Source organism: Scyliorhinus torazame, chromosome 5 (assembly GCF_047496885.1).
Source record: "Scyliorhinus torazame isolate Kashiwa2021f chromosome 5, sScyTor2.1, whole genome shotgun sequence".
Lineage (NCBI taxonomy): Eukaryota > Metazoa > Chordata > Chondrichthyes > Carcharhiniformes > Scyliorhinidae > Scyliorhinus > Scyliorhinus torazame.
This window is the reverse complement of record NC_092711.1, coordinates 71,670,820-71,695,955: the sequence shown is the minus strand read 5'-3', so window position 1 is coordinate 71,695,955 and position 25,136 is coordinate 71,670,820. Positions and strand designations below refer to the sequence as shown.

The 25,136-nt window shown below is 47.3% G+C and overlaps 1 protein-coding gene across 6 annotated transcripts; it reads right to left on the bottom strand.

Annotated features, from left to right (window-relative positions):
* Positions 1 to 98: 98 nt before the first annotated feature.
* On the bottom strand, positions 99 to 24,908 carry LOC140418382 (uncharacterized). 6 transcript variants are annotated; one of them, XM_072501850.1, is made up of 5 exons: positions 24,846 to 24,908; positions 22,159 to 23,065; positions 10,210 to 10,293; positions 9,485 to 9,738; positions 5,270 to 6,314 (listed from the first exon to the last, which is right to left on the bottom strand). In XM_072501850.1, exon 5 carries the CDS (start codon positions 6,196 to 6,198, stop codon positions 5,413 to 5,415), a length of 786 nt encoding a protein of 261 aa, XP_072357951.1. In that variant the 5' UTR covers positions 6,199 to 6,314; positions 9,485 to 9,738; positions 10,210 to 10,293; positions 22,159 to 23,065; positions 24,846 to 24,908; the 3' UTR covers positions 5,270 to 5,412. The 6 variants fall into 6 exon arrangements, 5 of the variants coding, with proteins under 5 accessions (XP_072357951.1, XP_072357952.1, XP_072357950.1 ...); XR_011944984.1 differs by lacking the exons at positions 5,270 to 6,314; positions 22,159 to 23,065; positions 24,846 to 24,908 and adding exons at positions 99 to 2,404; positions 11,685 to 11,740; XM_072501851.1 differs by lacking the exon at positions 24,846 to 24,908 and having other exon boundaries at positions 22,159 to 23,669.
* Between the last annotated feature and the right edge of the window lie 228 nt (positions 24,909 to 25,136).

Sequence of the window (25,136 nt, the reverse complement as noted above, 5' to 3'; positions counted from 1 at the left end):
ACTGCTCTGTATTTAACAGGAGTCTGCAGACTATTGAGACTGTGTTACAGTGTCAGTATGCTCCTGTACTGCTCTGTATTTAACAGGAGTCTGCAGACTGATGCGATTGTGTTCCACTGTCAGTGTGCTCCTGTACTGCTCTGTATTTTGCCTGTAATAGAAAATGACTGAATTTCTGTTCCAGTGGAACCTTTGCTGTTCTGAAATGTGGGTGAATATTTTTGTGCCTCACATCCTTGCTCATATTGCTGCAGTTGGGTGGAAGGGGATGTGTAAAGAGCTGGTCTCTGTGTGGAAATGTGAACCAAGGAAATGGTATGTGTGTGTGTGACAGAAACACAGCCTTGTGCTCACACTCAGAACAAAGACATCCTTATGGTGAGGGTTTGAAAGGGTCAGATCACAAATGTAGTGAAAAAGTTAAATATAAGTATCACCAGTGTAGCTGCAGCTTGTTAGATCAGAGCTGAGAAATGGGAGCTCTGAATCTCTATTATCTCTGTTTCCCAGAACAAGTAACTCTACTCTCTCTGTATTATTGCAGAACTGTTAATAAAGTCAGTAATAGACAATCTGTTGTTGGGAGTTTGATTCTCTGGTCTCTGAACCACAAGATTCAATGTTTAGAGTCAACAAGATGAACAAGGAAACACATCAGGGCCCAAAACTCCAGCTGGATATTCACAGGAGAAAGTCTGTTATCAAACACCTCGAATGGACAGAACAGAGAAAAATCCCAACTGCAGAAATTCTCAAATCATTTGTAAATTTCTTTCAAATGTTGACAGGTTCCTGCAGTCAGTTTCCATTCAATTGAAATTAATGAAAGATGAGAGACTGGGTTGGAAGCAGAGCTGGGCCCACTTGTACTGGGACCCCAAAGCCAGACATCACTTACTCTGACACAGCAAATCCAGGGACCACTCACACTGAGACACCAAATCCAGGGTCCATTTACACTGAGACACCAAATCCAAGGGCCACTTACACCGAGACACCAAATTCAAGGGCCACTTACACCGAGACACCAAATCCAGGGACCACGTACGCCGAGACACCAAATCCAGGGACCACTTACGCCGAGACACCAAATCCAGGGACCACTTACACCGAGACACCAAATCCAGGTGCGGCTTACGCCGAGACACCAAATCCAGGTAACATTTACATTTTGAAGTTGACTTATGGGTACAGATTGTTTGCAATAAATCCCCAACTTTCAATTAAATCAGGTTATACAAGATTTAACTATCTGACAGAATGATCACTTTAAATGGTAAATTCAAAATATTTTTAAACCATTAAAAGGTAACACGTTGGGCGCAGCATGATGGCACAGTGGCTAGCACTGCTGCCTCATGACGCCGAGGACCCGGGTTCGATCCCGGCCCCGGGTCACTGTCCATCTGGAGTTGGCACATTCTCCCCGTGTCTGCGTGGGTCTCACCCCCACAATCCAAAAATCTGTGCAGGGTAGGTGAATTGGCCACAGTAAATTGCCCCTTAATTGGAAAAAAATAATTCCGTACGCCTCTCCCCTGTGTGAGTTCGCTGGTGTATCAGCAGGTTCGATGGGGGAGTGTATTCCTTACCACACACAGAGCAGGTGAATGGTTTCTTCCCAGAGTGAACCCGTTGATGTGCAATGAGATTGGGTGAAGACCTGAACCTCTTTCCACAAGTGGTGCAGCTGAACGGCCTCTCCTCGCTGTGTGTTTGCTGGTGTTCCAGCAGATGGGAGGACCGAGTGAATCCCTTCCCACATACAGAGCAGCTGAATGGTCTCTCCCCAGTGTGAACGCGCTGGTGAGCAGTGAGGTTGGATGAAGACCTGAACCTCTTTCCACAGGAGGTGCAGCTGAACGGCCTCTCTTCGGTGTGGGTTTGTTGGTGTGAGTGGAAGCAGGATAACTGAGTAAATCCCTTTCCACACACAGAGCAAGTAAATGGTTTCTCTCCAGTGTGAATGCGTCGGTGGTTTTCCAGCAAGGATGGATAATTGAATACTTTACCACAATCTTCACATTTCCATGGTTTCTCCATGGTACTCGTGTCCGTGTGTCTCTCCAGGTTGGAGATCAGTTGAAGCTTCGAAGACACACAGACACGTGTACAGTTTCTCCCCACTGTGAATGGTGATGTTTTTTCAGACTGCGTACCTGGTTAAAGCTCTTTCCACAGTCACTTCACAGGAACACTCACACCCGGGTGTTATGTGCGTCTCGCCGCTTTTCCAGTCACTGATGCTTGAAATCTTTTCCCAGAGACAGAACAGACAAACATTTCACCTTCCACGTTCAAATTTTGATGATGTTGAGGTTGTAATGGATTGAGTGATTCTGTGAGAGCTCGATGTGAAGTTTGTTTTGAGTTTTCTGTCGGCCAATCCTCCACTTCCAATATCCTGTAAAAAGAGTTTACAAAGGTCATCACTCAGTCCAGGATATAAATTCTGAACAGACAATTCTAGTTTATCTGGAACATCTTTTCCTCTCTTGTTCCCCCAAAGCTGTAAATCCCCGTCCCCCACACACTCCCTGGGCTGAAATCCAAACCCATCTCACCATCTGCACCATTTCTTTCCTCCACTCCGTTTTCTCCCTCCCTCTCCTCTGCCTGGGTTCAGTTCGCCAGGTCCTGTCTGCAGACTGATAATAAAATCAATGGGTCTTATTGGGGGTTTGGGGCCTCCAGCGGGTGTTCGTGAATCCTCCCCGCCCACCTGACAGGGTTTCCTTCCTTGCCAGAGATCAGAGTCCTCATTGATTTGAGTGCAAAGTGTGAGCACATATTTCTTGTCCCCCTCCCCTGTCCTGTGATGTGAACCATCCTCCAGTGTCTGAAGCAGGATGGTGCCCATTAACCTGGGCCTGTTCCCGGGAGGGAGGGAGAAACCCCGTAGCTGCAAACCAGGGAGCTGACAATGATTGTGAAGGGTTTGCGGATCCACAAAGTGTTTCCAAATCCTCCCACCCACCGCCTGACGCCGACTTCGCTTCTCCAGGACAAACAAGCGCCGAAATCCATGTCCAGCAGCCACACTGCGCATGCTCCGCATCACAATGCCCTGGGTGTGATTGACGGCAGCTGCAGACCAATAGGAAGAGGGGGCGGTGTTGGAGGACCTAGCGGGAGTGGCTGATCCTCCAACCAATTTGAGTGAATGAGGGGCGGGGCTGATCCCGATCTACCTCATTGACTGAGACTCTCGACAACGCAGAATCGCCGAGCAGAAACTTATAGCCAAGTTCCGCACACATGAGTGCGGCCTCAACCGGGACCTGGGATTCATGTCGCATTACATTCATCCCCCACCATCTGGCCTGCAAAATCCTACCAACCGTCCTGGCTTGGTACAATTCACACCTCTTTAACCTGGGGTTACCCCATCTCTGGATCTGTAAAGATTTAATCACCTCGCATTCCAAGCATTGTGTGGCATCTTTGAATTTGTCTATATATGTGTTTCTGGAACATACCTCTTCATTCACCTGAGGAAGGAGCAGCGCTCCGAAAGCTGGTGACATCGAAACAAACCTGTTGGACTTTAACCTGGTGTTGTAAGACTTCGTACTGAGACTCTGCATCATTTTGAGTTCTTCCCATTGGCCACGTAGGAGCGGGTTCCAAAACCTCATTTCCTGTCTGAGTGGTGTTAACCAATGGGAAGATTTGGTGGACCGGATGGACAATCAGACTGCAAACTTTGCGAATGTAGATTGAGCTTCACACAGATTAAACCTTCTTCCTGTGTCAAACCTCTAACACTTTCTTTCTACTTCTTTTCACTTCAATGGACTTTTTAAGATTCCATTGACTGTTCTACAGAACTGTTACAACAAGCAACAACAAACATTAACTCTGTTTCTCTCGCCACAGATGTGGCACAGTGGTTAGCACTGCTGCATCATAGCGCCAGCGACCTATAAGACCATAAGACATAGGAGGAGAATTAGGCCACTTGGCCCATCGAATCTGCTACGCCATTCAATCATGGCTCATATTTTCTCATCCCCATTCTCCTGTCTTCTCCCCATAACCCCTGATCCCCTGACCTGGGTTCAATTCCAGCCTTAGGTGACTGTGTGGAGTTTGCACAGTCTGTGTGTTCCCACAGTCTGTGTGTTCCTTCTGGGTGCTCCAGTTTTCTCCACCGTCCAAAGATGTGCAGGTTAAGTGGATTGGCTATGCTAAATTGCCCCTCAGTATCCAAAAAAAGGTTAGTTGGGTTACGGGGACAGGGTGGAGGCATAGACTGAAGTAGGGTGCTCTTTCCAAGGGTCGGTGCAGGCTCGATGGCCCAAATGGCCTCCTTCTGCACTGTAAATTCTATAATTCTGTCGGATTTTCTCTCTCAGTTTGATCTGATGGGTTTGTCTGGTGCTATTTCCCTCATACTGTCCATGTGTTTGGGTATTTTAGGGAGCAGGTAGAACTTCCTTAGTTCTACCTGTTGTTTTTGGTTAATGTGTCTGGAGTCTTTGAGTTCTTCCAGTCCGTCTCCAATTCTTCTTCCTGTCTCAGGTGTATGGGTCTAGGTAGCTGTGTGTTGTGATTTGTGTTGTTTAGTTGTCTGTCTGTCTCCAGAAGGTATTGTTGTCTCTCGATAATGACAGTGCTGCCACCCTTGTCTTCTGGTCGTATGAACATATTTCATTACTGTGACAGGGCAGAGACCTGTTTGAAAGATTCAAACATGGGAGTTCTGGGAAAGGTGGGCAAGGATTTGGGAGGTGACAACATGTTCAAAGAGTTTGGAGAGGCGAGGGAGGCTGAAGATGGGGCAGTAATTTGTAAGGATGGTAGGGTCAAGGGTTTGTTTTATTGAGGAAGGGGTGATGATGGCAGATTTGAAGGACAGAGGGACAGTACCTGAAGAGAGAGAAATGTTGACAATATCCATGGACACAGGGTAGTTGGCTGATCAGTAGCTCAGTGGGAATAGAGTCGATGGAGCAGGAGCTGGTCTCATGGACAAGATGAGCTCTGAGAAGGCATGAGGGGAGATGGGAGAGAAACTAGAGAAAGATGTGGGTTCAGTGCTCGGGAAAGGATGAAATTTAGAGACAGTTTGGTCCGGTGGGCTCATGGAAGGGAGGGAAGCAGCAGAGGCAGCTGATCGGATTTACTCAATCTCAGTCACAAAGAAGCTCCACAAGCTCCTCACACGTCTTGTTGGAGGTGAGGAAGGAAGAGACAGGGGAGAGCGAGAGTACTTCAAAAGGAAGTAACTTGTGTCAGATATTAAAACGTTTCAGCACACTGCATATCTAACACAAATCTAATTTATTTGACTTTTACGCAGAATATTAGCTCCTGTAAATGGGCTGGAGTTTGTCATAAAGAGAAAGAGACCCAAATGAACATGGTTCAGTCCTGAATGTGAGTAACAGTAAAATCCAATCACTGTGGTTACTTGTGACCTCGTTGGTGTCTCAGCAGGTGGTATGAAGTGGTGAATCCCTTTCCACACTGAGAGCAGGTAAACGGTCTTTCCCCAGTGTGAATTCGCTGATGGTTCTGAAGGGCAGATAACTGAGTGAATCCCTTCCTACACTTGAAACAGGCGAATGGCCTCTCCCCAGTGTGAATTCGCTGATGTACAGTGAGCTGAGGTGAGTGTCTGAACCCCGTCCCACAGTTAGAGCACCTAAACGGTCTCTCGTCAGTGTGAACACGTTGATGGCACATCAGTTCCCCAGAACTTTTATAACACTTCTCGCAGTCTGGACACTGAAATGGTCTCTCATCAGTGTGAACTTGTTGGTGTCTCAGCAGGTTGGCTGAAACTGTAAATCCCTTCCCACACACTGAGCAGGTAAATGGTCTCTCCCTGGAGTGAACTCGTTGATATGTGGACAGAGCAGATGACTGAGTGAATCCCTTCCCACACTCGGAGCAGGTGAATGGTTTCTCCCCAGTGTGAAGTCGCTGGTGTCTCAGCAGGTTCGATGAATGAGCAAATCCCTTCCCACACTTGGAGCAGGTGAATGGTCTATCCCCAGTGTGACTGCGCCGATGAGTTTCCAGCTTGGATGGGGAAGTGAATCCTTTCCCACAGTCCCCACATTTCCACGGTTTCTCCTCAGTGTGACTACATTTGTGGCTTGTGAGGCCTGATGATCGACTGAATCCTCGTCCACACACACAACACGTGTACGGTTTCTCCCCACTGTGAATGATGCTTTTTCCTTCCATGTTCAAAATCCGCTTATATTCAGGATATGATAAATAGAGGACTCGGTCAGATCCTGATGTGATGCTTGGTTTGAGTTTCCGGACTTGGAAGCCTCACCTTCGAACACCCGGTGAAACTGATTGGAAACAGAAAATAGGGAGTGAGAGAGAACCCACAAAAACACAAAAGCAGGTTGTGAAAATGAGCTGAATGAATCTGGTCATTTGTGGGGCCGGCACTGGAAACAAATGACCAGGAAAACTGCTGGGTTGTCATCAAAACCCAACTGGCCTCTTTGGGAGGAGAGAGAAAGAGCTGAAGAGGGATTTTGTATATCGACAAGACATAATAAGCGAGTAGTTGGCAAAACAAATTCAATCTTGAGCTTCATAAACAGTAATATTGATAAAGAAACTATGCTTCTGGTGGCACAGTGATTAGCACTGCTGCCTCACAGCGCCAGGGGCCCGGGTTCAATTCCGGCCATGGTGACTGTCTGTGTAGAGTATGCACTGTCTCCCCGTGTCTGCGTGGGTTTCCACCCGGTGCTCGGTTTCCTCCAACAATCCAAAGAAGAACAAGTTACTTGGATTGGCCTTGATAAATTGCCCCTTAATGTCCAGGGATGTGTAGGTTAGGTGGGGCTATGGGGTCACAGGGACAGGGTAGGGGTGTGGGCCTAGGCAGGGTGTCCTTTCAGAGAATCAGTGCAGACTCGATGGGCCGAATGGCCTCCTTCTGCTCTGTAGGATCAGCCACACATTGGGTGGATCTACGGGTTAGTATGGAGAGAGGGCAGCGTCCGTTATGGAGGTTGGATGTGGGACTATTCGCAGATGAAGAGGTCTGTGGGCGGGTGAGCAAGTCCATCCAGAACAATCTGGAAATAAATGATACAGGGGAAGTCTCGGCAGCAGCGGTGTGGGAAGCTCTGAAGACAGCGGTTAGAGGGGAATTAATTTTGATACGGGCCCGTAGAGAAAAGGTGGAAGGAGCAGGGAGGGATAGGTTGGTTAGGGAGATACTCCAGGTGGATAGGAGATATGCGGAAGCCCCGGACGGGGGGTTATTGAAGGAGCGGCAGAGGTTACAGATGAGGTTTGGGCTGTTATCTACAGGGAAAGCAGTGGAGCAACTGAGGAAGGCAAGGGGAGCGGTGTATGAGTTTGGGGAAAAGGCCAACAGAATGTTAGCGCACCAGCTGAGGAAAAGGGAGGCAGATAGGGAGAGTAAAGAACAGAGGTGGGAATGCGGCCCTGGACCCAGTGGGGGTGAATGAGGTGTTTAAGGACATTTATAGCAAGTTATACGATTCGGAACCCCCGGCTGGGGTGGAGGGGATGAGGCAGTTCTTGGGCCAGTTGAGGTTCCCGAGGGTGGAGGAAGAACTGGTGGAAGGGCTGGGAGCCCCAATTGAAATTGAGGAAATAATGGAGGGGCTGGAGGTCATGCAGTTGGGCAAGGCCCCGGAGCCGGACGGCTACCCGGTGGAATTCTACAAGAAGTTCTCGGAGATATTGGGCCCACTGCTGGTGAGGGCATTTAATGAGGCAAGGGTCCTTCCTCCAACAATGTCGCAGGCCTCGATCTCATTGATTCTGAAACGGGAGAAGGACCCTGAGCAATGCGGGTCATACAGACCAATCACCCTATTGAATTGGATGCCAAACTGCTGGCTAAGATATTGGCCACAAGGATAGAGGACTGTGTCCCGGGGGTGGTAGGGGAAGACCAGACGGGATTTGGAAAGGGCTAGGAACTCACGGCTAATGTTAGAAGGCTCTTAAACGTTATCATGATGCCCTCAGAGGGAGTAGGCCTTTTGTCGGGTGGAGTGGAATTATTTGTGGGAGGAGTTCGGAAGGCTCGGGTTTGGTCAGGGCTTCATTGATTGGGTACGGTTGCTGTATCAGGCACCAGTAGCAAGTGTACTTACGAATCGGCTGATGTCGGGCTATTGTGACGGTTACAGAAAGCGGTGAAATGATGAAAGCGGCCACAGGCTCAGGCTGACTCGCTGATTGGCCAATAATAACAGTGAGAGTCTCAGTGGGACAATCAGACAATAATAGTGGAGATGGGGCCCAGAGGATAAACAGCAAAGGATTCACTCACTTTGAGAGGAACAAACATAGTGTCTGTTCCAATAAGTCAGGCTGCAGTGTGTGAGTGAACACATCATTGGATCCAGTGTAGAATCATAGATTCCCTACAGTGCTGAAGGAGGCCATTTGGCCCATCGAGTCTGCACTGACCCTCTGAAAGAGCATCCTACCGTGACCAATCCCCCACCCTAACCCTGTAACCCCACCCAGTGACAATTTAGCACAGCCAATCCACCTAACCTGCACATCTTTGGACTGTGGGAGGAAATCTACGCAGCCACAGGAAGAATGTGCAAACTCCACACGGACAGTGACCCAAGGTCAGAATCAAACCCAGGTACCTGGTGCTTGAGGCAACAGTGCTAACTACTGAGCCACCCCCGTAACTCTGTCATGATTAGACAATACCCTGCCTGTTATTCCAAATCTGATGTGTGTTACTCTGTTACTATTATTATTAGACAACAACCTATCTGATATTCCAATTTTGGTGTGTGTTACTCTGTTACTATTATTTATTAGACAACAACCTATCTGATATTCCAATTTTGGTGTGTGTTACTCTGTTACTATTATTTATTAGACAACAACCTATCTGATATTCCAATTTTGGTGTGTGTTACTCTGTTACTGTTATCATCAGACAATAATAGGAGGACAAGATGCAAGGTAGCAATGATATTTTGAAGTTTATGTGTTACAATGAGTGTCACTGGGAGGTGTGTGATAAAATAGGAATGGAAACATCATGACAAAGGGTGGCACGGTGGCAGTGCTTAGCACTGCTGCCTCACGGTGCTGAGGACCCAAGTTCAATCCTGGCCCTGGGTCACTGCCGTGTGGAGTCTGCACATTCTCCCCCTGTCTCCGTGGGTCTCACCCCCACAACCCAAAGATGTGCAGGCCAGGTGGATTGGCCACTCTTTTGAGATCCACCAACAAAATAGAACAAAGGAAACAAACTTAGGGACAAAGCAAAAAGGGCCGCTCCCGTTAGGGGCACTGCCCGAACGTAACAAAGACCAGCAGAAACTTAAAAACGTCAAATGAGAGTGCATTTAAAGGGGTCAATAAAGCACCCCAAACCCTGCGGTGCCCACCGGGCATGGCAGGCTTTGATGGTGCCCATGGACACCGCATGCTCCCTTTCTAGGGCACCCAGCTGCGAATGTAGCCGCGGAAAAGGAGTAAATAGTCTGACCGGATGACCCCCTCGGTCGCCAGCTGCCTGGAACTACAAATGACGCGCTTCGCCAGGCCCAGAGCAGGTTCACAAGGAGGTAAGTGGCGCTGGTTCACGAGGTCTTCGGCCCAAGTAGGACTCAGCAAAAACACAGTCCGTGCTGCAACCCTGGAACGACCACCCAATAGAATCCACCTCCTCCCTGCTGGTGTGTGGGGTCTTCAGTCCAGGAGGGGGCTCAGCAAACACACTGCCCACTCGATCCCTCTGCCCTGGAACAAGCACACTGGTTAGAATAAGGAGGATTTTGTCCTTGCTGAAGGCAGATGTTATCAGTTGGGAAGACTGGGCCGGGCACTCAACCCGGGAGAGGCCCAGCAAACAAGCAGTCCAAAGGGCTTTACTCCCATCTTGTTTTTGAAGTTACCTCCTTGTTGTTGTCCTTCTCTCCTCTCTCCGTCCTTCTCTCCCCTCTCCTTCCTCCAGGCAGCAACCAGCACTGGACACAGGCAGAAAACTGAGCAACAGCAGCAGCAATAGAGAGAGAGAGAGAGAGAGGGAGAGGGAGTGGGAGAGGGAGACAGCAGCAACAGCCACTCTCCACCACGGCAACAACCTCATAACACCAAAGTCTGCACTGGGAGTGCCAGCTTCAGATTGGCCATGCTAAATTGCCCCTTAATTGGAAACAAATAATTGGGTACCCTAAATTTATCATAAAAAATAATAATAATAATACTCACCTCTGTCACAATTTTGGTGTTTTCAAGTTTACAATCTCCTGCTGCAACCTTTGGCTGGAAAGATATCAGAAGCTTTGGAAGCAGCTGTAAAAGGAAATTACAATGGTCAGAAATGTTAGTCGAGGTTAGAAATTAAGATCAGACAAACATTTATCTTGGTTTGAATTTGCTGGGTGTAAATCCTCTCCTAACCGCTGGTAAAAGGACTTTCCAAAATCCATCACTCTTCGAGTCCAGGATAGAAGTTCCAAACATTCTCTCCCCTAGTTGCCAGTCCCAGGATTATTTTTTTTTTTAAATTCAGAGTACCCAATTCATTTTTTCCAATTAAGGGACAGTTTAGCATGGCCAATCCACCTACCCTGCACATCTTTGGGTTGTGGGGGTGAAACCCATGCAAACACGGGGAGAATGTGCAAACTCCACACGGGCAGTGACTCAGAGCCAGGATCGAACCTGGGACCTCGGTGCCGTGAGACAGCTGTGCTCATGTCCCAGGATTATTTAATGAGGGTTTTACTTGATTTGGAGGCAGTTCAGTGAAGTTTCACTAGTCTGATTCCTGGGATGGGAGAGTTTGTTTTATGGAGCAAGATTGAGCCTGATTGGTCTGTACCCGATGGAGTTTAGAAGAACGAGAGGTGATCTTATTGAAAGATCTAAGATTCTGAGGGGTTTTGATGAAAGAATATTTTCCCAAATGGGGATTCAAGAACTAAGGGGGACAGTTTAAAGATAAGAATTCTCCAATTTGACACTGAGATAAGGAGAAATGTCTTCCCTCAGAGGGTCATCAGTCTGTAGATAAAAGCAAATTACTGCGGATGCTGGAATCTGAAACAAAAACAGAAAATACTGGACAATCTCAGCAGGTCTGACAGTATCTGTGGAGAGAAAAGGGAGCTAACGTTTTGAGTCTGGATAACTCTTTGTCAAAGCTGAGTTTGTGGAATTCTCTTTCACAGAAAGCAGTGGCGCTGGGTCACTGAATATACTCAAAACTGAGTTTGTCTTTTTTTATCTACTGGGGAGTCAAGTTTTGGGGGCAGACAGGAAAATGTAATTAATGGCACATTCGGATCAGCGTTTATTGAATGGCAGAGCAGTGTCAATAGGCCGAATGGCCTACTCCTGCTGCTAATTCTGATGTTCTTCTGTTCTTCCGATTGCCACACATGCCAGTAGCACCTCCCCGCGCTCGGGGGGAGGGGGGGGGCTGTCAATCATCGAGACAATGATTTGCTCTCCTGGTCACCGGGATCCTGAAGCACCGTCTCTGTTACGTCATCAAGATGGCCCCTCAGCCGCGCCGCTAAACAAAGATGGCGGCCGTGGAACTGGGCCTGATACCGGATAAAAGCTCTGCAGCTGCAAACGCGGGATTTGCAGGGTCTTTTTCCGGGCTTGTGACAAGCAGAGGGTGTTTATGAAGCCTTCACTCCCTCCCCACCCCGACTCCCGGCTCCATTCCTCACCGCCCGAAACAGCCGCTCCCGCACTCGCAGACCTCCCAGCAAAGTGACACTGCGCATGCTCCAGATATTACCCAACATTGCATCTGCGCACTGGGCTCCGTGGAATGAATAGGGCACATTCACAGACGCGGGGACTGTTGGGTAATAGCCGCACCATTGAAACAGTTAATACAAAATAACTTGGTCACCAATTGCGAAAATAATCAAACAATTTATTCAATGGGTATTCTGCTATTCTCCATTTCTCAAATTGATCAAATGCTGCTCTCCTGTGGAACAATGCAGAACTTCAAGGTGTTTTTTCCCCCAATGGGTCCTTCCTCTCTCCTCCCCAGAAGATGCAAACTCTTGCTGGGTTCAATTCCAGAATCAGTAATTCCTGCATCTTCTTCCCTCGTCATACTGAATGTTCAGTGTTTTCTAGAATGATCCAGCACAGATGGAAGTCACTCGGAACAAAGTGTGAGGTTGTCCATTTTGGAAGGACAAATATAAATGCGGAATACAGGGCTGATGGTAGGATTCTTGGCCATGTGGAGGAGCAGAGAGATCTTGGGTTCTATGTTCATACATCTTTGAAAGTTGCCACTCAAGTGGATATAGCTGTGAAGAAGGCCTATGGTGTGCTAGCGCTCATTAACAGGGGGATTGAATTTAAGAGCCGTGAGGTGATGATGCAGCTGCACAAAACCTTGGTATGGCAACATTTGGAGCACTGTGTACAGTTCTGGTCGCCTCATTTTAGGAAGGATGTGGAAGCTTTGGAAAGGGTGCAAAGGAGACTTACCAGGATGTTGCCTGGAATGGAGAGTAGGTCTTACGAGGAAAGGTTGAGGGTGCTAGGTCTTTTCTCATTGGAACGGAGAAGGATGAGGGGTGACTTGATAAGGGTTTATAAGATGATCAGGCGAATAGATAGAGTAGACAGTCAGAGAATTTTCCCCTGGGTGGAACAAACCATTACAAGGGGACATAAATTTAAGGTGAATGGTGGAAGATATAGGGGGGATGTCAGAGGTAGGTTCTTTACCCAGAGAGTAGTGGGGGCATGGAATGGACTGTCTGTGGAAGTAGTTGAGTCGGCAAAATTAGGGACCTTCAAGCAGTTATTGGATAGGTACATGGATTACGGTAGAATGAAATTGTGTAGATTAATTTATTCTTAAGGGCAGCACGGTAGCATTGTGGATAGGACAATTGCTTCACAGCTCCAGGATCCCAGGTTCGATTCCGGCTTGGGTCACTGTCTGTGCGGAGTCTGCACATTCTCCCCGTGTGTGCGTGGGTTTCCTCCGGGTGCTCCGGTTTCCGCCCAGTCCAAAGATGTGCATGTTGGATGGATTGGCCATGATAAATTGCCCTTAGTGTCCAAAATTGACCTTAGTGTTGGGTGGAGTTACTGGGTTATGGGGATAGGGTGTAAGTGTTGTCCTTGGGTAGGGTGCTCTTTCCAAGAGCCGGTGCAGACTCGATGGGCCGAATGGCCTCCTTCTGCACTGTAAATTCTATGATAATCTATGATTAATCTAGGACAAAGGTTTGGCACAACATCGTGGGCCGAAGGGCCTGTTCTGTGCTGTATTTTTGTATGTTCTATCATATCTGTATTGACTTTGTGCAAGGGCTACCACACTTCCTGGTTAAATTCCATTTGCAACAGTTCTGCCCCCATATGACCAGCCCATCTGTATCATCCCGTGATTTAAGGCTTTTATCCTCGCTAGTTACTGCACCAACAATTTTCCATCTGCAAACTTATTGATCATACCTCCTACCTTCACGTATTTCAAATCCTTGATTTTATATATAATTACTATTGGTGGCTGAGGATGCACCAGGATATCCATCAGCACCTAAACCCGCGATTCCTTCCTGCGAGACATTCGAGAGCTTCGATAACTCTGGAGAAACAATGCTGAAAAAGTTGATGTTCTGGTCAAGGCTAATAACTGGGTGCTGCCTTGCCTGTCTCTGAATTTACTCCACTCCTGTTCATTATCCACTTATGTAATAAGCATTGATTGTAATGACTGGAAAGAGGTTGCTGCCAATCGGTCACTATCGTGACAATGTGCGCATCAAACAGCACCATTAGGGCAGAATGGCAGCACAGTGGTTAGCACTGTTGCTTCACAGCACCAGGGTCCCGGGTTCGATTCCTGCTTGGGTCACTGCCTGTGCAGTCTGTACGTTCTCCCCGAAAGATGTGCTTGTTAGGTGAATTGAACATTCACCTGAACAGGCGCCGGAGTGTGGCGACTAGGGGATTTTCACAGTAACTTCATTGCAGTGTTAATGTATGCCTAATTATGACAATAAAGATTCTTATTATTATTTTATTGATTTTCTTGTAAAATATTGACCTGTTATATTTTCTTTGATAATTTACTTTCGTAATGGAGGTGTCACTGTGAAGAATGTGTCAGTTAGTAAGGATTGATCAGCATTTTCTAATTGGAGATGTTAATCAGAGGAATTGCAGAGTTTTTTTCCAAAAACAATTTAGGACTGAAGTAAAATTCATAATTTTATTGTTCACCAGTTTCTTTGGGAGTTCTTAAATCGAAGGATAATATCACAGATGATGGCTTTTAAAAAGGGACCCTACCAACACAAAAACCAACATATATCTTGAAGATTAAACTCCAGCCAGTTAATGTTAGGAGGAAAGTAAATAATAATAATCTTTATTGTCACATAGAGGCTTACATTAACACTGCAATGAAGTTACTGTGAAATGCCCCTCATCACCACATTTTGGCGCCTGTTCGGGTACACTGAGGGAGAATTCATAATGTCCAAATTGCCTAACAGCACGTCTTTCGGGACTTGTGGGAGGAAACCGGAGCACCCGGAGGAAACCCACAGAGACACAGGGAGAACGTGCAGACTCCGCACAGACAGTGACCTAAGCCGTGAATCGAACCTGGGATCCTGCCGCTGTGAAGCATTAGGGAGCATTAAGGTTCAGGCAGGATAATACCTCTAGGAACGATATATAAATATCAGAAATATTAAATCATTACTTTGCATCATTGTTTCCCAGGAAGATAGAACAGGTCAACAGGACATTGAATGATGAGGTGATTATTGATTACACTAATCAAACTCAAAGGGGATAAAACCCCTGATCCAAATGGATTACATCCACGTATTTTAAAAGATTCGCAGGGAGAGACATTACTGCGCATATTTAATAATTCATTAAAAAGGATCAGTTCTAAAAGACTGGCAGCTCAGTAATGTAATTCCTATATTTAAAATGGTGGACAGAACATGCCCAGGAAATTATGAAACAATTAGCTTCACATTGGTAAATAATCAAATCCTGAGTAAAGGAGGGAATTTTTAAAATCTGGAAAAGATAAACATAACAATGAATAGTCAAATGGATTTCAAATGGGAAAATCTTGTCTGACCAAAGTTATATGTCTTGCTGCTTGTGCGAGTGCTGCTTATCATTCGGTGTAAGCAACCTTCCTCTCCAATGTGGTTCCTGAGAATTCTATTGAGTGATTTGAATGGTACGATTAGAGTCAGAGAGTGAAAGAGGCGCTTTAACCCATCGTGTCTCCACCAGCTATCAAGCACCTATTTACTCGAATCCCATTTTCCAGTACTCAGTCCGTAGCCTTCCATGCAATGGCATTTCAAATGCTCACCTAAATACTTCTTAAATGTTGTGAAAGTTCCCGTCTCTACCACACTTTCAGGCAGTGAGTTCCAGATTCCCACCACCCTTTGGGTGAAAAAGTGTTTCTTCGCATCTCTTATAAACCTCCTGCCATTACCTGAAATCTATGCCTGTGAGACTGCAGTGCTGCCCTCCATATTACTTTTTAATCACCCTGTCTATCTAGCCTCCTGTCTTCAGGGACCGATGGATATGCCCACCAAGGTCCCTCTGATCCTCTAGGGTCCTACCATTAATTGTTTATTCTCTTGCCTTGTTTGCAAATTCTTTGCCCAGCGTGAAACCGCAGGCTGACGGTGTGCTGTGTCCAACCTGATATTCCACAGGCCCACTTTCCTGGAACAACATGAATAATCTGTTTAAAGCCACAAACAGAAAGGTCCAGTTTTCTCCTGGAGTTGAGACAAATCAGCTTTCAAAATGATGCAGAGTTTCAGCCAATGAGGGAGATCCGCACTCAGCCCTGCCCCTCATTCACTCCGATTAGTTGGAGGACCAGCTGCTCCCGCTCGGTCCTCCAGTACTGCCCCTTATTCCAATTGGCCCGGATCTGCCGTCAATCACTCCCCGGGCCTGGCGAGCTGGAGCATGCGCAGTGCCTGGAGTAGCTCCGGTTGAGGCGGTTGTTTGGAAATTCTCAGTCCATCTGATACCGCCGGGTAAGTCGTGAGGGAGGGATAGAGCCGGCGGATGTGTCGGGCGGCTTCATAAAAACCCCGTGCAGGTCCCCAAACCCTGAAATCGAAGCTCTGATACAGCAGCTGAACCGGCGGAAGCTGCTCGGGCTTTTCCCCACAGGCTCGGGTGGACGAAGCGTGACGCAGGCGCATGCGTACGGAGCGAGAGCCCCACCTCCCATTCACTCTGGTTCGGTGGAGGGCCAGCCGCTCTCCTTCGTTCCTTCAGCCCCGCCCCATTTCCCTATTGGTCCAAACCTGCCGTCAATCAGTCCCCGGGCAATGGGAACTGGAGCAAACCCTTCACAATCATTGTCAGCTCCCTGGTTTGCAGCTGCGGAGCTTCTCCCTCCCGGGAACAGGCGCAGGTGAACGGGCACCATCCTGCTTCAGACACTGGAGGATGGTTCATATCAGAGGATGGGGATAATAAATAAGAGCTTCCACTTTGCACTCAAATCAATGAGGACTCTGATCTCTGGCAAGGAAGGAAACCCTGGCAGGTGGGCGGGGACGATGCACAAACACCCCTTGGAGGCCCCAAACCCCAATAAGACCCATTGATTTTATTGTCAGACTGCAGGCAGGAGCTGGAGAACTGAACTCAGGCACAGGAGACGGTGGGACAAAACTGGGAGTGCAGGAAAGAAATGGTGTAGATGCTGAGATGGGTTTGGATTTCAGCCCAGGGAGGAGGGAGAGTGTGTGGGACAGGGATTTACAGCTTTGGGGGAACAAGTGAGGAAAAATTGTTCCAGAGAAACTAGAATTGGCTCTTTCAGAATTTCTATCCTGGATTGACATTGAGGACTTTTGTAAACTACTTTTACTAGGGGATAGAAGTGGAGAATTTGCCCACAACAGACTGAATCCAAGCTGAAGAGACAAAAGGACATTTGCACAATAGAAATCATGAAGCAGCAATTGGACATTCATCCCTGTGAGACTGTTGCACCATTTGATAACATCATGGCTGATCTGATAGTGACCTCAAATCTGCATCTCACCTACACCTGATAACCATGGAGAAACCGTGGAAATGTGGGGACTGTGGGATGGGATTCAATAACCCGTCTGAATTGGAAACTCATCAATGCATTCACACCGGGGAAACGCCATTCACTTGCTCCATGTGTGGGAAGGGATTCACTCAGTTATCACACCTCATCACACACCAGCATGTTCACAGTGGTGAGATGCCTTTCACCTGTCTGGAATGTGGGAAGGGATTTGAAAAATGAAAATCGCTTGTCACAAGTAGGCTTCAAATGAAGTTACTGTGAAAAGCCCCGGGTCGCCACATTCCGGCACCTGTTCAGGGAGGCTGGTACGGGATTTAATACTTTATCAAAGCTCCGAACTCACCATCAGGTCCACTTTGACCAGAGACCATTTAAATGTGCTGACTGTGAAAAGAACTTTAAAAGCAGAAATAATTTACTGTTACATCAACACACTCACACTGGAGAGAGGCCATTCACCTGCTCCGTGTGTGGGAAAGGATTCACTCAGTCATCGAGCCTCTGGACACAATATGTTCACACTGATCAGAGACTGTTTCCTTGTTCTGAATGTGAGAAGACCTTTAAAAGTAAAAATTATTTATTGATACATCAACACACTCACACTGAGGAGAGGCCGTTCACCTGCTCCGTGTGTGGGAAGATACACTTGTGCATCGAACCTCAAGTCAGAGTAATTTGTTCACACTGATAAGAGACCTTTTAATTGTTCTGAATGTGAGAAAACATTTAAATGTGAAAGGGATCTTCTGAAACACCAACACACTCACACTGGGGAGAGGCTGTTCACTGCTCCGTGTGGGAAGGGATTCAATTGGTTAGTCCACCTTCTGAGACACCATTGAGTTCACACTGGGGAGAGACCGTTCTCCTGCTGTGTGTGGGGGCAGGAATTAATTGATTTATCCGACCTTCTGATACACCAGTGGGTTCACACTGGACAGAGACCATACACTTGCCCCGTGTGTGACAAGAAATTCACTCAGTCATCCCACCTGACTACACACCAACTTACTCACACTGATCAGAGACCTTTCAAATGCTCTGATTGCGAGAAGGGATTTAAAAGTAAATGGAATCTGCTGACACATGGTTCACAGTGGGGAGAGGCCGTACACCTGCTGTGTGTGTGGGAGGGGATTCGCTCAGTCAAACAACCTGCTGAGACATCAGCAAGTTCACAGGCGACAGCAGGGGATGGATTCTGCTGTTATTGCTGCTGTGAATCACATCCAGGACTGAATGATGTCAGGACGCCTGTTTCCAGTGGGGTTCCACAGTTCTCTGGTACATATTAATGATTATGAAATTTGCAGATGAGGCAACAATTCTACGTATGGTTGACATTGCGGGAGAAAGCCATGGACTGCAGGAAGATATCAGTGGACTGGTCAGATGGGCAAAACAATTGCAAATGGAATTCAATCTTTTTTAAACTGCAGCGCTTTTTCAGGTACACAGAGGGAGAATTCAGAATGTCCGATTCACCTAACAAGCACTTCTTTCAGGTCTTGAGGGAGGAAACCGGAGTACCCGGAGGAAATCCAGGCAGACACGGAGAGAACGTGTAGACTCCGCACAGGCATAATAATAATCTTTTATTGTCACAAGTATGAAGTTACTGTGAAAAGCCCCAAGTCGCCACATTCCGTTGCCTGTTGGGGTAAGCTGGTACGGAAATTGAACCTGCGCTGCTGGCCTTGTTTTGCATTACATCCAAGCTGGGAATCGATCCTGGGACCCTGGCGCTTTGAAGTATCAGTGTTAACCACTGTGCCACAAACGGTGAGAGATAATGAATTTCAGAGTGAAAACAAGACAAGGGAATGAACTATAAATACGATGAGACTAAGAACTGGAGAGCAACAGGGAGGCATTGGAGTGCCTATCCACAGGTAGCTGGATAGATCGATCAGGCAGCCAAGAATCCTTTCTTGGACGAGACCTGGAATATAACTGTTTTATTTATTTTAACCTGAAGTTTATTGTTGCTTCAGTCAGTTAATAACTGAATAAATAAAGGCATGACAGGGCATCCCAGTCCTGTGGAGAGCACATCCTAGTCACTGCATTCATCAATTATAAAGTGAGACGATTCATTGGTTATCACAAAACTGAAATCAATCTGATCATCGTTCATAGAATTACAGTTCGTGGTCCATTAATCACATCTAGAGGTTAAAGATGAAGTTCGCATTGTAAGAGTGAAGACGTCTGAATTTTTCAGTCATTAACCATTTGAGAGGTTTAGATATTAACAGTCAACAAAAACATTGTTTAGCACTGCTGCCTGAAGGTGCTGAGGACCTGGTTTCGATGCAAGCCCCGGGTCACTGTCCGTGTGGAGTTTGTATATTCTCCCTGTGTCTGCGTATGTTTTACCCCCACAACCCAAAGATGTGCCGGTAGGTGAATTGGCCACGCTAAATTACCCCTTAATTGGAAAAAAAGAATTGGGTACTTTAAATTTATTTTTTAAAACAATGAACAAAAACATTTCAGTTAATTCCTGATAAAAGGTGACTTCAGCTCAATGGAAGAAGCTGATTGGTGAGAAGCTGATGAATCTGTATTTATTTTAATCTTAAGTTTATTTTGCTTAAGTCAACAAATCAAATAACTAAAGACCTGGCTGGGATTCCTGTCTGTTCCACGTGGGAAAACCAGGATACTTCTCATGTCCAGAACAATCACAAGTGCAGGAAGTGAATCAGCTGGAGCAGCAGGAAGCAAAGGGCAGTGGTCGAGAGGTATGTTTGTGATTGGTGGAGTATTTCCAGTGGGATTCTAGATTTCCCAGGACATGATTCCGTGCTTCTTGAGTTCTCTATCAATGCTTTAGACTTTAACATGGGGACAGGATTAAGTCATTTACGGTCCTCCTTTTGGCAGTGAGAAAGAAAGCTGTAGATTTTTTGAATTTATTTATGGGATGTGGGTTTCACTGGTTAGGCCAGCTTTTATTGCCCATCTCTCAATGCCCTTCAGAAGGTGGTGGGGAGTTTACTTCTTGAACCGCTGCAGTCCTTCAGGTGTAGGTACACCCACTGTGCTGTTAGGGAGGGAGTTCCAGGATTTTGTCCCAGAGACAGCAAAGGAACGGTGATATATTTCCCAGTCAGGGTGGTGAGTGACTTGGAGGGAGCCTCCAGGTGGTGGGGTTCCCAGTGATCAGCTGCTCTTGGCCTTCTAGATGATAGTGGTCATGGATTTGGAAGGTGCTAAGGAACATTGGTGAGTTACTGCAATGCATCTTGTAGATGGTACACACGGCTGCCACTGTTTGTCGGTGATGGATGGTTGATGTTTGTGGACGGAGGAGCAATCAAGCGAGCCGATTTGTCTGGATGATGTTGAGCCTCTTGAGTGCTGTTGGAGCTGCATTCATCCAGGCAAATGGAGAGTATTCCATTCCACGCCTGACTTGTGCCTTGCAGATGATGGACAGGCTTTGGGGGGCCGGGGGGGGGGGGGGGGGGTCAGGAGGTGAGTTACTCGCCTCAGGAGGTGAGTTACTCGCCTTAGGATTCCTAGCCTTTGACCTGCCCTGGTAGCCTGGTAGTATTAATGTGGTTTGTCCAGTTCAGTTTCTGATCAATAGCACCCCCAGGATGTTGATAGTGGGGTATTCAGCAATTGTAATGCCAGTGAATTTCAAGGGGCGATGATTAGATGTGCAGGTTAGGTGGATTGGCCATGCTAAATTGCCCTAGTGTCCAAAAAGGTTAGGTGGGGTTACTGGGTTGTGGGAACAGGTGGAGATGTGGGCTTAAGTGGGGTTAAGGGCTGGTGCAGACTCGATGGGCCGAATGGCCTCCTTCTGCATTGGAAATTCAATAATGTATGATTCTAATTCTATGACTAGAGAGATCAATGACCAAGGGGTTTAGATTGAAATAATAACCTCTGTAAGGGACTGGAGTTAACATTCTCGATATTGGTGAAATAAATCAGCTGTTTTAAACACATTGTAGATTTTTGCCTTTCCCGTCTGAGTGTTTAACATCACCTGGCTGGAGCTCAGAAAGGATAATCTCACCTCATAGAATCAGAGAATTTACAGTGCAGAAGGAGGCCAAATGGCCCATCAGGTCTGCACCAGCCCTTCGAAAGAGCATCCTACTTCAGCCCACACCTCCACCTTATCCCCGTAACCCAGTAACCCCACCGAGCATTTCTGGACACGAAGGGCAATACAGCATAGTCAATCCACCTAACCTGCACATCTTTGGACTGTGGGAGGAAACCGGAGCACCCGGAAGAAACCCACGCAGACACGGGGAAAACGTGCAGACTCCGCACAGACAGTGACCCAAGCCGGGAATCAAACCCAGGACCCTGGCGCTGTGAAGCAACAGTGCTACCCACTGTGCTACCGTGCCACCCTTGCATCCAAGCTCCCGGATTGCCTGTCTTCTCTCTGAGAAAGATTTGGTTTGTCTCCTGTATTTCACTACTGTGACAGGCAGAGACCTGATTGAAGGGATTCAAACATGGGAGTTCTGGGGAAGATGGGCAAGGATTTGGGAGGTGACAACATGATCAAATAGTTTGGAGAGGAGAGGGATGGGACAGTAATTTGTCAGGATGGCAGGGTCAAGGATTTGTTTTATTGAGGAGGGGGTAATGACGGCAGATTTGAAGGCAGAGGCTCAGTACCTGAAGAGAGAGAAATGTTGACAATATCCATGGACAGTTGGCTGATCAGTAGCTCAGTGGGAATAGGGTCGATGGAGCAGGAGCTGGTCTCATGGACAAGATGAGCTCTGAGAGGGCATGAGGGGAGATGGGAGAGAAACTGGAGAAAGATGTGGGTTCAGGGCTCGGGAAAGGATGAAATTTAGAGACAGTTTGGTCCGGTGGGCTCGTGGAAGGGAGGGAAGCAGCAGAGGCGGCTGATCAGATTTACTCAATCTCATTCACAAAGAAGCTCCAAAGGCTCCTTGCACTTCTTGTTGGCGGTGAGAATGGAAGAGACAGAGGAGAGCGAGAGTACTTCAAAAGGAACTAACTTGTGTCAGAGATATTAAAATGTTGCAACACTGCACGTTTAACACAAATTAATTTATTTGACTTCTTACCAGAATATTAGCCCCTGTAAATGAGCAGAGACCCAAATGAACATGGTTCAGTCCTGAATGTGAGGAACAGCAAAATCCAATCACTGCAGTTACTTGTGGCCTTGTTGGTGTCTCAGGAGATGGGATGAAGTGGTGAATCCCTTCCCACACTTGGAGCAGGTGAATGGCCTCTCTCCAGTGTGAATTCGCTGGTGCCTCTGCAGGTTAGATGATCGCGTGAATCCCTTCCCACACTGGGAGCAGGCAAATGGTGCCTCCCCAGTGTGACTTCGCTGATGTACAGTGAGGTCAGATGATTGCCTGAACCCAGTCCCACAGTGAGAGCACCTGAACGGTCTCTCGTCAGTGTGAACACGTTGATGGCGAATCAGTTCCCCAGAACGTTTATAGCACTTCCCGCAGTCTGGACAATGAAACGGTCTCTCATCAGTGTGAATTCGCTGGTGACTCAGCAGGTGGACTGAAAAAGTAAATCTCTTCCCACACTCTGAGCAGGTGAATGGCCTCTCCCCAGTGTGAACTCGCTGGTGTGTGGAAAAAGTGGATGACTGAGTGAATCCCTCCCTATACTCTGAGCAGGTGAATGGTCTCTCTCCAGTGTGACTGCGTTGATGTGTTTCCAGCTTGGATGGGACAGTGAATCCTTTCCCACAGTCCGGACATTTCCACGGTTTCTCCTCGGTGTGACTGCATTTGTTGCTTGTGAGGCCTGATGACAGAGCGAATCCTTGTCCACACACACAAATCAAGAACGGTTTCTCCCCACTGTGAATGATGCTTTTTCCTTCCATGTTCGAAATCCGCTGATATTCAGGATATGATAAATAGAGGACTCTTGTCAGATCCTGATGTGATGTTTGGTTTGAGTTTCCGGACTTTGAAGCGTCCCCTTCTAACACCTGTGAAACTGATTTAAAAACAGAAAATAGGGAGTGAGAGAACCCACAAAAACACAAAGGCAGATTTGAAATTGAGCTGAATGAATCTGGTCACTTGTGGGGCCGGCTCTGGGAAAAAGTGACCATGAAAATGGCAGGATTGTTATAAAACCCAATTGACCTCTTTGGGAGGCGAGAGAAAGAGGTGAAGAGGGATTTTGTATTTCTACAAGACATATTAAGAGAGTAGTTGGCAAAGTATATTCGACCTTGAGCTTCATAAATAGAAATACTGATCCTGAAACTATGCTTCTGGTGACACAGTGATTAGCACTGCTGCCTCACAGTGCCGGGGACCCGGGTTCAATTCCGGCCTTGGTGACGGTCTGTGTGGAGTTTGCACTTTCTCCCCATGTCTGTGTGGGTTCCCACCCGATGCCCAGGTTTCCTCCAACAGTCCAAAGAAGGGCAAGTTAGGTGGATTGGTCTAGATAAATTGCCCATTAGTGTCCAGGGATGTGCAGATTAGGTGGACCTATGGGGTTACAGGGACAGGGTGGGGGTGTGGGCCTAGGCAGGGTGACCTTTCAGAGAATGAGAGCAGACCCGATGGGCCGAATGGCCCACTTTTGCACTGAAGGAATTCTATGCTACTAATTCTATTCTATGAATCTTTATAAAGCTCTGGTCACCACTCTTCAGGAAGAATGTGAAGGTTCTTGGAGAAGGTGCAGAGGAAATTTACCAGAATGGTTCCAGCAAAGGAGGTTGAGGGGAGATTTGATTCAGGTACACAAGATTATGCCAGATTTCCATCAGGTGGACAAAGAAACTCTGTTTCCATTTACTGATCGTAGATGGGACACAGATTTAAAGTTTTGGGTAAAACCTGGATTGCATTATATCAGATCCTGAGGGTTGACAAGTTGGATGTGGAGAGGATGTTTCCTCTTGTGGGAGAATCGAGAATGAGGGCTTCACTGTTTCAAAATAAGGAGTCACCCATTTCAGATGGAGATGAGGACTTTTTATTCTCTTGAGGGTTGTAAGACTTTGGAAATCACGTCCTTAAAAGGCAGTGGAAGTAGAGTCCTTGAATATTTTTAAGGCAGAGCTGGATAGATTCTTGATGAGCAAAGGGGTGAAAGGTTATCGGGGTAGGCAGGAATGTGGAGTTGAGGTTAAAATGAGATCAGCCGCAATCTTATTGAATGGTGAGCAGGTTCGAGGGGCCGAGTGGCCTGTTCCGAGTTTGTATGTAAAAGGTACAGGACATATGAGGTGATATGAGATATGTTTTTACACAGCGAGCGGCAATGACCTGATACTTGCTGCCTATGAGGGAGTTTGAAAATAGACACATAAATCATTTGATTTCAAAAGGAAATTGGATAGACATCTGAGGGAAATAAATCTGTGAGCATACAGGGATCGAGCAGGAGAATGGCACTGACTGGATTGCCCCAGAGAGCTAGCATGGACTCAATGGGCCGAATGCTATTCTCTGTGTCATCATGTCTCTGACTCTTTTGTGCAATCTAGCTTTGTAATTTAACCCCGGCGGGTACAGATATCCCTCAGGTAAATCTGAGCTCACTCCCTCCGAGCAAAACCCGGGGCTCCCACTCACTACGCATGCGCTCCACCGCACACTTCGTCCACTCGGGCCTGTCTCGGGGAAAAGCCCGAGCAGCTTTCGCCGGTTCAACTGCTGCATCCAAGCTTCGATTTCGGGGTTTGGGGCCGACACGGAGCGTTTATGAAGCCTCCCGACCCATCCACCGGCCCCATTCCACCCTCATGACTCACCGAGCGGGATCTGACCGGCGACGGATTTCCACCCGACCACCTGAATCCTGAGCTATCATCGGCACTGCGCATGCTCGTAGTCACGTGGGAGACCGGGCTCAGCCCCGCCCTTCATTCACTCCGATTGGTTGGAGGACCAGCCGCCCCGCCCAGTCACGCCCCTCTTTTCCTATTGGACGAAAGCTGTCGTCAATCATTCCCAGGGCATTGTGCGCTGGAGCATGCGCAGTGCCGATGCTGGACTCGGCCCGGAGGATTCACTGAGAGCCGGAGGAGGCGCCAAACCCCAAT